At 40.9% G+C, this 13,930-nt stretch overlaps 1 protein-coding gene across 3 annotated transcripts in view; it reads right to left on the bottom strand.

Moving 5' to 3' along the window:
• LOC138755171 (activin receptor type-1-like) overlaps window positions 1-13,930 on the bottom strand; it is a 57,600-nt gene that overhangs the window by 2,095 nt on the left and 41,575 nt on the right. Inside the window, exons 10-11 of one of the 3 annotated variants that reach the window (XM_069920615.1) lie at window positions 9,708-9,838; window positions 6,277-8,055 (exon numbers count right to left, since the gene is read on the bottom strand). In XM_069920615.1, the coding sequence (XP_069776716.1) occupies window positions 7,921-8,055; window positions 9,708-9,838 (266 nt within the window). In that variant the 3' untranslated portion in view covers window positions 6,277-7,920. Of the gene's footprint in view, window positions 1-6,276; window positions 8,056-8,098; window positions 8,349-9,707; window positions 9,839-13,930 lie in introns of those variants that run through there. The other 2 variants (XM_069920616.1, XM_069920617.1) reach the window with 2 other exon arrangements.

Here is a 13,930-nt window from a genome sequence, read left to right as displayed (position 1 = left end):
CTTCCTAGGTAAGTTTTTCTGCGTTTCCTGACTACTTCTCAGGTAGGTCAGGGACTCAGTTGGATTTGGACCACGCTGACTGGGTCAGACCCTTTCAACCTGCTGCGTGAGTGGGGTGCTAACCGGGAAAATTGTTTGGTTAACCCCATTTTACATGGCAGCTTGAAAGGGCCTAGTGTTAACACTTCATTACTGCTTTAAGCAACAATTTAAAGGATGTTTCGTAATTCACTTATGAACTACAACTTAATAGACCTTTAAGTTCAACATGATTTAAAACACTTTTCAGACTCAAGTTTAAACTGAAATAGTTTGGACTTTAATACACACACGTTTATACAATTATATTTGCTCATAGTGGGGTTTAAGCTTAGAGTTAAGTAAGTTTAGAGTTAAGTGGTAACTGTTATGTGATTAATAGTTTAAGAAGAAACTATAATTTTGAATTTACCACAGTCTGGCAAATCTTCCATTGCTGTTCCTGTGTTAGGACTCACGGGAATTAGTCAGTTCGTAATAGCCCCAGAGAAGCACATCTAATTTTGGGGAGCCTTCTCATCTTTTCCACTGAGCCCTCAGTGATGCTGATCATCTCATAACGGTGCTCGGTGTGGCACTCTTGCCACTGATGTTCAATTTCATGTCTTTCAGCAGAAGGGTAAAGTGTAAACAAAAACTTTTGAAGCAAAGTTTTGTGCAACAACGTCTGTGAACATATCAGTAAACAACCTCTGTGTAGAATATGCAAAGGGCTACAGAACAGTAGCCCTTTAAACAGTGGTATTCCGAGGGAAACTGTACTGGTAAAAGCTGGTCAGTCAATGAACTGTAAGGCTAAAAACATTGTTACACCATTGTTAATGTCATTGATGTATGTTGAAACTGGAACAACTCTTTCAAGTGCTAATGAAAATCCCCATAGCAAATCATGGGTTAGGGTTAGGGTTAGGGTAGAACGAAGCAGAAATGGTTATAATTTTATTCTGCTCCTTATTAAAGCTATTTTCATCTGCTCTCTGTGGTCAGGACTACCATCAGAACTCAGTTGGCCTGCTGAGCATGGAGTCACCCTGGTTGGTGTGTCCAGCGAAACCTGCACTTTGAAGTTAAGTCTTTGAACTCCTGATTATTTTTGCAACACATGATCTGTGAAACCAGTTTGCCTTTGATCTCTCAGCAAAACTGGCCTTTTTTCCCAAATGCTGCAAACTTTATCAAATCTTTATTGCTTTGAATAAATTGCAAGTGTTTCACATTTCCAATGTACATGTGAACCACAGGATCAATGGCAGATTTGAAAAGTCATAACCTACATTTCTTGTTCCCATGACTGTCAAAAAACAAAATACTGACTTTACAAGGAGATAAGCACAATTTACATTCTTTAATTTTCCTGGTGATATTTAAACTGTTTACGAGTGAATTGAAAAGTCAAGTTTATAAGCTGTGTTTGGTGGGATCTCTGTACTCTTATTGATATTGGAGAAGAACACTTCTGGGAGAGACAGAATAGTTCTTATCAAGGTCAAGGAAGACATATTTGATAATGAACTTGAGATTGCTAATAATTCCTAATACAGCACAAGAACAGGCCATTCGGCCCAATGTCCACACTAACCAAGTTGCCTTCTCAAGCTAGTCCCATTTGCCTGCATTCAGCCCATGAACATATGACCATTTCCTATCCATGTAAATGTCAAAAGGCCTTTTACATGTTACAATTGTACTCATCTCTACCAATAGTTCTGGCTACATTCCATACACTCATCACTTTCTGAATAGGTAAAAGTGCCCCCCCACCCCCCAGTCCTTTTTAAACCTTTCCCTCTTACCTTAAACCCATGCCCTCTAATTTCAGATTCCCCTTCTCTGGAGAAAAGATTATGAACATACTGAATAACAATTTTTTTTTCCAGAAGGATTGCTTCCTAAAACAAAATTGGGGATTATGATAGACAACTTCAATCTCAACACAAAGATCTTTTCAGTTTTGTTGCATCACGTAGGATGACGCAAACACCTTGCGTTAGTTCTTCTGACCTAAAAATGCTCTGCTGCTGGTTTTTGTTTGTATTCAGGATCTGATGCCTCTCATTCAATGACAAATAGTTGGCCAGCATTGATAGATTCCAGTTGCCCTGATACCACTTTTCCATAGTCACAATGTCCTTGAAGTCGTGAACCAAGTTGTTCTGCTTTTGCTTTTGAGAAATCGAAGTCCCTGACCAGGTCATTTAATTCTGCCTTCGTTGTCAGATGAGACTAACCTTGCATAAATGGTTCAATATCTGGTTCATGCATTGTGGCATCTTCATCTGTCTCATCTAGGCTACATGTCACTGGTGGTTTCAGAACTGTCTTCATGTGACACTGGTCTCATGGCTGAAGGAAGATTGGGGTATTCAATATATTTCTTACTTTTGGCAGAGAAGCCAGATACATCAGTCAGACTGAAGTCTGTCACATGATCCTTTTGTTCTCGCCAAATTATTGGGACTGCAAATGGCATCAACTTCCGAGTACCTCGGAGCCAAACTCTCTCAGGTTGACCATACATGTTGCACAACAAATGTGAGGAACCAGGGTTTGTCTTCATCACCAATTTTACAATCTAAGTAGACCTCATAGGCTTTCTTAATAAATGCAGTCATGCCTTGTCTTTGAGCCTTAAACATATACTCACCATAAAGGTAACAGAATGTATCACAGCTGTTGTGACATTGATATTTCTGCAGCATTGAATCTTCTTGAAGACAATAAATGCTTTTAAGTACACTCACTATGCTATTGTCTGAAGAACATGCATTCAATCTATATCATTATAATGTACAGCATTTGTATATGTGGGCTGCTTTTATAGCGTGTCTGCATCTATCCTGACTAAGTATGCCTCGGCCCCAAATAACATTTGCACAGCACCTTTACTGACTGCATGACTGCAAAACAGCTCAATTTGTGGGCAATAGATTTAAAATATGACAGGAAATCTCAAAAATAGGATGTATCTAAGAACAGTGTGTGTTAGGAATATTTTAAGTTGATTTTCCTGATCAGCAGTCCAAACCCATAAAATATTCCCCAGTGTTCAAGCAAAATCTTCATTGTCCAGTGTTATTTATAATGAGTCCCTCATTATTTTAAAGCCTATATAACATCATCCCTCCACCTCTTGCAATCCAGGGACAAAAGTCCTAACCTATTTAATTTCTACTTCAAATTGAAACTCACCAGTCCTGATAGGCATTCTTGTGAATCTTTACTCTCCCTTTTCAGCTTACTATTTTTCTACGTGACCAAAACTGAGTTCAATATTCCTAGTATAGTCTTGCTCATAATTTTGTAACTTGATGTCCCAGCTTCTGCAGTGAACAGTGGAGTAAAATGAACAGGAGAGTTATTTAACTGAATGCATTGAATTGATCAAGATCGCCATAGAAGTATGGGTTATCTTCTTGTGTCATTATTATAGAACTCAAAAATAATGTAGAACAGTAGCATACAAACTGAACTGCAGAGATAAATCAGCTCATTACAGGCCAGTGAATCTTACATCAGCAATATGGAAGTCATAGGTCGAAATTCTGAGGCACCCTTTTAATCTACACCAACAAGATGGGTTAATCAAAGGTTGCATGGCTTTTACTGGGGAATTGAAATTTTCAGAGGTTACAGAGAATTGATGAGGGCTGAGTAGTTGCACTCTTAAAGCACTTCAGTGAGGATTTTTTAAAAGCCCCACAGGAAGATTTGTCTATATAATTACAGTGTGGGTAGTGTAAAGCAAGATGGTAAACCAAAACTGGATTAGCAATAGGAAGCAGGTAACAACAGAGGCAGTTTGTTTTTGATACTGGAAGTTTGTAGCCAGTGATGTGCCATTGGTAATGAATGATGTTATAAGCAGAATGATTTGGATATGAATGAGGAAACACAGTTAGCAAAGTCATGCACTAAATTACATATGTGATGTTGAAACTGAGCTGGTGCCAAAATGGACAAAACAAGGGCAGATAGACTTTAATCCTTATCAGTATGAGGCATTTGAGAGGGGGGGGGGGGGGGGGGGGGAGAATCAGGCTAGGTCATACACAATGGAACAATAGGACCCAAGGGAATACTGAGGAATTGGGATGACCTTGGTATACATGTCCAAAGAGCCTGAAGGTGGCAGTATGGTAGATAAAGGGAACACATGCAATAATTTTGAGGTTCTAAACAAGAACTTGAAGCACTGAAACACAGAAGGCTATGCATTAATTGCATCATATTTGGATGGTTGATGACCAGCATGGACAAAGTCAGGCACACCATTCATCGTGCATTAAGGTTGCCAGGGCTACCAACAAAGGCCGGAGGAATTTCTACATCCACATAGGAAGGCAGTTGAGGGTTTTGTTTAACATCTTCAGGCACATCAGTGTATATAATTCAATGATATCTCAACACTGCAAGCTGAATCCATAATCCCTTGAAGCAAACATGTTACCACCAGGCCAAAAACTTGAGAGGATAATTTATTTATGGTGCACATCAGTGATTTAAATCCACATGAACATAGCTGAAAATGGCGACGCTACCGGAGCTGCTGTAACGGAAGTGCTGCTGGTGGTGAGGACACACAGAGAGCAAGGAGCGGAGAAACAGTCATCAGCTCTGCACAGGCTTTGAACAGCTCGTTGAAGGAGCCAATGGTAGTTTTATTTAAAATCCTGCAACTGCGGGGTCTGCGCCTGAGATCGGCAGTAGCCATGAGAGTTTGCAGACTCCAGGGGAGTGAAGGACTGGTGTAGGGCACCAGAAAAGAGATCAACCTCCCACCAGAGGGTCTGAGAAGAAGCAGATGACCCACGGGACTAGTTAGGGGCTCTAAGGCTGAAAGACCCACACGTGGCGGGTTGCTGGTGACTCAAGGCAAGGAACCTTGGAGGCCGTGGGCCACTGTCGGGGGACTCGTGCCAAGCTGCAGACTGACTCAAAATTGGTGAAGGGGTACCAGGTATCAGAACCTGGAAACGAGGGGATGCCGAAGGGTTCCTGATCATGGCGGAGATTCGGATCTGGAACTCAGGATGCCAATGGTTTGGACTGGTCTCTGTGTGGCTGCGGGAGAACTGGAGGCAAATCCATAGACACTCGGGGACTCTCTTTTGCTTCTCTTTCTCTAAATGTAATAGGTGCTTCAGGCAATTTCTAGCTGATTGCGAATCTGTCTGTCGTACAGAAGGCAGAAGCAATTCTATGTAATATGACACTGTTCTATTACTTGACAATAAATTGAATCTTGATCCAAAGAATTTCATTAAAATAAGACAGGACATCCACAGATGAGCCAAATCTCTAATGGAGCAATAGTGAAAGCATTAAATAGTTGATCTAAAATTCAGGATTACGCAGTCCTCACATTCCATCTTGTGAATGATACTGAAACTCTCAATTTGCTGCAAGTACACATTGAGGTCAGATTTGGATCTGGCAGCTCAAGATGGTCAAGTAATCCTTTCTAGAATTCAACTTTTAGCCACGACTGAATTACTGGACCATTATTACAGGGGGTGAGCAACTGTGAAAAGGCAAAGGTATCTCCACAGTACCATTCAGTAGAGTTCTTGGATTTTTACCCAGAGACAAAGAAACAGTGAAATGTTTTCAAGTGAGGTCACATTGAATCTGACAGCTGGCATTCATTTTATCCGATGGTGAAAATGTAGGATTTGCTGCAGCAACTTTTGAAAATTATACTTGCTGCTGTTATGGTGCATGATTGATAACGTGTCAATTCAAACAATCTGCCTCATCTTTTTGTTTTAGCTGAATGCAAGTGAGTAGTCTGCTTTGTGGATGGAGAAAATCACTAAAGAAATCAAGGAGGAGGCAGTCGCTGCAGAATATCCAACACACTACTTACTTCTATAGCCACAACATTGATGACCGGTTATCATCTCTCTAGGCTTTATGCAACACCTTCGCACACAGCACTTTCCAACCTATCATCACCACTTTAAGCTGTAGTCTGCTTATTGGAACCGCGACTTTTCATGCCCTCCCTATAGAGGCTTGGCTATGACTAATCAGGATAACATCTAATGTTTGCTTCAGATCTCCAATTCTATTTTATCCGATAGAAACTCACTGCTCTGATATTAATGGTACAAAGCATTTCTCCTGGAACGGTTTTTACTGTCACCATATAAACATTTATTAACCCCAAATTAGCTCTTCAAACATCTTCAAGTTGCTAAATTAGTGTTGTGCAATGTAAGCAAAGACTAATGTGACTAACACACAGGACATACTTTTATTAGTGATTTCTGAATTAAATGAAAAAACATTGAAATTGGCGTATTTTTTAAATAGCAAAATTATACCAGTCCTAAAAATTAAGGCTTAAATAATATTTCTTAAGTATGAATACTGAATCATGAACCATCATTGTTGCATCTTATATGCAGCACAAAATAAATGTGGTGTAGTAGATAATATTGCTGAAATGTTACATTGAAGTTTTTAATGGATCCATAAGCAACCAGGTTACAAAGCATGGTGTGGGACATTAATTTAGGCTGCAGTTATGTCTGTGCACAAATTTACAGGAATATTAATTTTTAAAATGTAATTATTGCTTTTTGAAAGCAAATATACTTTAGTGACAAGTATTACAGTACAGAATGCTACTTGTGGCACAATTCACCAAGTGGTAAAGCACCTCATGTCCCAAGTGAAATTAACCTGTTTACTAATGCAAATTATTTCATATAAAATAACCCAGTAAGCCCTTTGTTTAAAACGACACGATACATTGAGTGCTGTGAGCCCCATTGCACAAATTAAAACACAATAATAAAGGCAACACAGCAGGCTGCATACAATTACATTGAAGACCAGATCAGTGTTCGATTACAGTATTTCAGGGAAACAGTTCTCATCAATGAGATCATTTTTTTCCTTTAAGTATTCATGACTACCTTCCTTATTTTCCATCATCTATAAAAGGAAGAAATGGTTGTGGACTCTTGTCCCTTCCTATTAGCGCTGTCACTTTGCACAAGATGGAAATTAATCATTTCCTTTACTTACCATGGTCAATATTTTTCAAGAAGACAAATTGCAGGAGTGTTTTAACCATGATTAAGTTAAATAATTGAGCACTTACATGAAGACAAACTATAATTTTGTTACTTGTAGTGAACAAGAAAAATCAGAGGGCCATTCAAGTCTCTGGGCATATTTGTGTATAAAAGAAATAGAACAAGTTCTAAACTGTAACTCAAAAAACTTCCTAATGATGAAAATATAAAAAATAATTTTAAATCTTGGATACAGCACCAAAGGCAAAACACACAATCTGCATGAACATTAGCTTTAAAATGATACACATACTACTGTGCTCATTTGCGTAACTTAACCTCAAACAACTATCTCAAGTGTCAAGGCACCACCACTATTAGCTGGTGAATAGGTCCTCCTTTCACATTAAAACAGAAGGACCACTGTAGCTCTATATTTAAAGTCCAATAACCATTATATGGTTTAAGTGTCTCCTGTAATAAAGCTGTAATGTCTTGCTATTCAGAATGAAAACCTGCATGCTATTTTTACGGACTGAATATAAATACACGTGTCAGAGCTATTGCAGCCTATTTGATAATTGTACAGCAATGCAAAAAAAAAATTAGTGCAAAACTTCCCCTTCCAAATAGAACTCAAATTAGAGTACGGCCAATGAATATGCAACCATTGTCTGATTTTATTTGTATCAAGAGGAACAGCCATGGCTGAGAGATTGGCCTACCACAAAACCATGGTGCCCTTGCTGACACTCTGATACTGCCATACGTTTAACTGTAAAGACAGAATAATGGGCAGTTTGAGATCTGCTCTTCATCGTAGCCAAAAGATCTCATTTGTTGACAGTGATAAATATTAGTACTCATTTTTCACTTTCTCTAATGAGTTGCTTATTTTCCCCAAAGTCTTTTTGATACGTAACGCAGTTAGCCGCGCAGAAGGGTTCTGGTACCAACACTCCTTCATCAGCTTGGCCAGAGCAGACAAGGTCTGAAACAGAAATTAATAATGTTATAATGCAACCAAATTGTTTTTAAATTCAAATTCAGTCTCTCGTATTCTGCACAGTCTTGCTCTTCACATCATCTCCATCCAGAAATTTAAGATACTGTGCTCCAGTTGCTCTGTGCATCGACCTTTATAGTTCCAGGTCCCCTCAACTTAAATGAAGCAGAGGGAGCATGTGCACAAGCTCCAGTACTTAGAGGAAGGCAGAAGAGTTGCCAGGATTGGTGCTGCTCTGTCCCACACTAGCTGTGAAGTTGGGAAGACAATCCCTGTTCCTTCATTTCATCCCAAAGAGAAAAACATTGCATTATTTCCAATTTTCAAGTTCTTCAGTAGAAGTGATCACAATATTGACATAAATTAGTTACAAGATCTTATTTGATATCCAATGCATCCACTTTTCAAGCAAGGCAAAATGGACAGGTTCTTTCCACTGCAGTCCAAATAATTTCTATCATGTCTTGTGTTTGGATGTCAAATCAGGTCTACTATGTTAACTTGTGTTTGACATCCCTGTGTAAATCTGTACAAGGATGGAAATCTGTAACTCTTTCTCATCACTTTGGAAAGACTAACCAAGATAGGATATACATAGTAAATATTAGGGTGCTGAGGAGTGCAGTAGAACAGAGGGATCTGGGAATACAGATATTTAATTCCATGAAAATGGTGTCACAGGTAGAGGTCATGAAGGGAGCTTTTGGCACGTTAGCCTTCAGAAATCAAAGTACTGATCTAGGAATTGGGATGTTATGGTGAAGTTGTACAAGACATTGGTGAGGCCAAATGTGAAGTATATTGTGCAGTTTTGGTCACAAGATATCAATAAGATTGAAAGAATGCAGAAGGATGTTGTTGGGACTTGAGGAACTGAGTCACAGGGAAAGATTAAACAGGTTAGTACTTTATTCCCTGGAGCATAGAAAAATAAGGGGAGATTTGATAGAGGTATACAAAATTTTGAGGGTATAGATAGAGTAAATGTAAGGAGGCTTTTCCCACTGAGGTTAGGCGAGACAAGAGCTAGAGGATATGGTTTAAGGGTGAAAGGCGAAATGGTTAAAGGGAACATTAGGGTGAACTCCTTAATGCAGAGTGGCGAGAGGGTGGAATGAATTACCAGCTGAAGTGCAAATTTTGGCATTCATGAAAAATTTGAATAGGTACATGGATGGGATTGGTATAAAGTGCAAGTCATTGGGACCAGGCAGAATAATAGTTCAATATAGACTATTGAAGAGTCTGTTTTCTGCCCTGCAGTGCTCTATGCTTCTAATGCACCCCAGGCTCCTCTCCTCTTCATGCTTGACTTTGACCCCCCCCCCCCCCACCCCCACACCAGTTCTCTGACTCAATTCTTTATCACTTCATCAACCACCATTGTGGCGATCCAACAGTTTAATCATGTAGTCCCAAACTCTTCCCTTCTTTATCTGCTCCCTTGGGCAGAGCCAGATGGTGCATATCAGTGTCTTAGGCAGAGGTTGTGTGAGAGGACAGCGAGAGAGAGAGAGACAAGAACAGACAAGCACCAAATGCATTTGTTAAACATTTTGCAAGTGCAATACAACCAAATACCTTGGAATGAAATTAGGAATTGAATTATTATTCAAAACAATGGGCATTGAACTCACAGGGTCAGAGAACCATCTGTTAGGAATATTTGGTCTTTGCTGTTCCACACACACAATTTTTCGCATATCTTCAAAGCTAGGGTCATTCGGCACCAGATCATAGAATGGAGGTTTATATTCTTCTGCAATTCCTGCAAATAAAAAGAACGTGAATTCTAAGCAAATGAAATGTAAATTTCACAATGTAAAATTATTCACAATAAATCTGACAATTCAGAAATGATTAAATTGATTGGAACGTAGAAAGCTACAGCGCAGTACAGGCCCTCCAGCCCCTGATATTGTGCTGACCTACACAGAAAATAGGCTTTTTGTTGCTTTAAGAAAGAGACGTTTCCCTGAACCCGTGGTGCTACGTAACAACTATAAACAGCGTAGGAACAGAAGCACCACGTCCCGAAGAGGCCTCTGTGAGCGACTGCTGCACTGCCATCTTGGGCCTTAGCCACCACTATCCCCCCGCAGGACAGTGAAATATCATTAAATTAAACATTCTCTGTTACACACACATCTCCAATTACACACAAATTACTTAAAAGGTATTTTTTTTTAAAAAGTGCCACAATACATTAATTTTCTGAGGCTGGGCAATAGTTACAGAATAGACTGGTCGAAATATGTCTTTAGATTTTTTAAATGTCCACTAGCACAATTGAAGAGACCATTCACCCAATCCAAAGAGACTGCTGCGGGCTACTACCGCACCGCTATCAAGACCAGGTTTACCGGTATCTGCTGGACTCTGGATGTTAAATTGTACGGCAGCAATATTTTTTTTTAAAGGGAAACCACCTCACTGTTCACCACCTCTCAAGATCGAAGCCACGACATCATCCACTACGAGATTTCAGCGATCCTGGACACGCATCCTCAGGATCCCTGAACTTGGCCCATGACTCTGTCAATTTGGACACCTCCTCCAGCTCTGCTGCTCTGAACACCTCGGGACAACTCCGCCATACAGTCTCCACGATCCCCAGCAACAGGCAATGTCAACTCCGGCGCCAAAGACTGAAGGCCACATCGTCCCAACAGAAGCCTCAATCCCCTCAGCCATCGTCTGCAATGGAAGCTCCGCCTCTCAGCAGTCAAGTCTGTACACTTTGTGGCCTCTTTCAGAGATCTGCTCTTGCTTCGCATTCCCCAAATTTCAATGTCCATCCTCGTCTGCTCAAAGATTGTGCACAGCGCCTACTTGGGGGAGTTCCTGTTGCATTCGGTCCGGAGATACTGCTGCAGACTACAGCTGCACTGCCATCTTCGATTAATTACAACCAACCAAAAAAACAAAACCCTTCCTACCTTATAATCCTCTATTTTTCTTTCATTCATGTGCCTGCCCAAGAGCCTCTTAAATGCTCCTAATGTTTCAGCCTCCATCATCATCCCAGCAAGGCATTCCAGACATCCATAACTCTGTGCAAAAAAAAAAACTTACCCCTGATGTCTTCCCAAAATTTCATCCCTTCAATCTGTAAAATGTCCTTTGGTGTTCGTTATTCCCAACCTGGGAAAAAGGCACTGGCTGTCTGGCTTATCTCTGCCTTCAGAATCATGTATTCCTTTATGAAATCACCTCTCATTCTTCTTTGCTCCAGAGAGAAATGTTCTAGCTCTGCTAATCTTATCTCATATGGCTTATTTTCTAATCCAGGCAACATCTTGCTAAATCTCCTCTGCACCCTCTCCATGGCTTCCACATCCTTCCTAAAATGAGGTGATCAAGAACTGGACACAATACATGAAATTTATAGAGTTGCAATGACCTCTCGACTAGATAAGAGTCTATGGCCAGGATATTGTAAGCTTGGGTGGGGTGGGGGTGCGGCCAGGAGCTCAGATGGGCAGGCAGCCTGGATCACACTTACACTCCGCTAATCCCACTGCCCGTAACACAGCCACATGTGCCACAATCATGCAATCACAAGCCACACCCACTAACACTACACAGCCAAATACCTCTGCAAGCCACACATTCATGTCAAAGAATCGCATGTGGTTCGCGAGCCACGGTTTGTCTACTCCTGTTCTATTTTCTAATTAGGCTCATGACACACATTCCTCCCTTAATAAATTCATGTTGACAATCCCTGACAAGAATGTACGCCTCCAAATTCTCATAAATCCTGCTCTTAAAATTCCTCTCCAATAGTTTGCACACCACTGACAAAGACTCTATAGTTCCCAGGATTCTCACTATTACCTTTTGTTTTTAAAGAAAAAAGGGGACCACAATTGCCATTCTCCAATCTTCCAGCACCTGCCCTGGGGCCAAGGAGAATGCAAGGATCATAGCCAACACCCCAGCTATCTCTTTCCTCCCTTCCCACAGCTACCTGGGGTATATCCTGTCCAGCCCCAATGTTATGTTTTTCAGAAGATCACAAGGTTGAAGCCATGATATCATCCACCACGAGACCTCAGCGATCCTGGACATGCATTCTCATGATCCCTGAACTGGGCCCATGACTCTGTCAATCCGGACACCTTGGGATACCTCCTCCAGCTCTGAACACCTCAGGTCAACTCCACCACTTTCCTAACAACCACACAAGCTTTTATTCTGACCTCACCTTGATCAAGGTCCTTTTCTCTGCTAATTAATAAAGCAAAGTTATTCATTTCGGACCTTTCCAATCTCAAGGGACATGTTGCCTCCTTTAAGCTTAAGCAGCCCTATCTTCACTCTCATCATCCTTCTGTTCGTCACATCTTGGGGTTTTCCTTAATCCTTCTTGCTAAGGTCTTCCCATGCCCCCTTCGAGCTCTCCCAAGAGTTTTCTTAAGCTCCTTCTGGCAATGATGCAATTTTCATGAACCTTCCTTTAATGCCTGCTTCCTTCTTCCTCTTAAGCAGCTGCCGCAACTGTTTTCTCAACCACAATTCCCTTTTCCTACCATCTTTTCCCTGTATCAGTGGGACAAACCTATTCAGAATCCTGCGCAAATGGTCTTCAAACATTCTCCACATTACTTCTGTGCTTTCTCCCATGAACACCTGTTTCCAATTTGCTCTTCCTCATCCCATCATAATTAGCTCTTCCCCGATTAAATACTTTCCCATTTTGTCTGCTATTATCCTTGTCCATAGCCATGCTAAACCACAGGGAGTTCTGGTCATTCTCACCGAAATGCTCCCCCACTGAGAGGTCTGTCACCTGACCAGGTTCATTAACCAACACTAGATCCAGTGTGCCTGTTCCAAATACAGTATCAGGAATCCTTCTTGGACACACCTGACAAATTCTGCCCCACCTATCTCTTTTGGCGTCAGGAGGTGCCAGTTAATATTTGGGAAGTTTAAGACTCCTGCAACAACAACCCTGTAATTTCTGCACCATTCCAAAATCTGCCTACTAATCTGTTCCTCAGTGTCCCGAGGGCTGCTTGGCAGCCTATAGATTACTTCCAGTATAGAGATTGCTCCCTTATTTCTGACCCACCTACACCGACTCAGTAGACACTGTCTCTCGAGCATCCTCCATTTCTATAGCCGTGATACTATCTCTGTCCACTAATGCTACTCCCCCCACCACTCTCTTACCTCCCATCCTATTCCTTTTAGTACACCTAAACCCCAGTACCTGCATCAGCCAATCATGTCCTTCCACCAGCCAAGTCTCCATAACAGCTACAAGTTCATCTCCGTTATTCCGAACAAGTCTTGCATTCAAACAAACACATTTCAAACTCTCCAAATCACGACATTTATGCTCCCTGCACTGTCTGTTCTTCCACAACACATTGCATCATTCTTTCCGCCTTCACCTCTGCACTCACATTCTGGTTCCTATCACTCTGCCAAATTAGTTTAAATTGTCCCCAATAGCTCAAGTAAACTTGCACACCAGGATGTTTGTCCCTTTCCGGTCCATTTTGTACAGGTCAGACCTCGCTCAGAAGAGATCCCAATGATCCACAAATTTCTCAATTTTCCCTAGCCTCAGGAATGACATGCTCATAATTGTGCCCAAAAATAGTTTTTTTTTATAAAACCACTGAGCATCTGATTTGTTCAGCACAGTGCAGAGAAATCCCAAAAAGATTTGCACTCTGCATGGAATTACTGGTCGCTAATCTCATCAAGGCCACAACAGAGATGCTATAATTGATATTGGGATGCAGAGAAAATGAGGTGAGCATTTCAGTCATTGACTTCACAAAATGCATAAGAACGAACAGAGAAAGGGTTTCTACGACCAATTGCTCGAGTACTCACCGAT

Source organism: Narcine bancroftii, chromosome 2, assembly GCF_036971445.1.
Source record: "Narcine bancroftii isolate sNarBan1 chromosome 2, sNarBan1.hap1, whole genome shotgun sequence".
In the NCBI taxonomy this organism is placed as follows: Eukaryota; Metazoa; Chordata; class Chondrichthyes; order Torpediniformes; family Narcinidae; genus Narcine; species Narcine bancroftii.
This window is presented reverse-complemented; position numbering and strand designations above follow the sequence as displayed.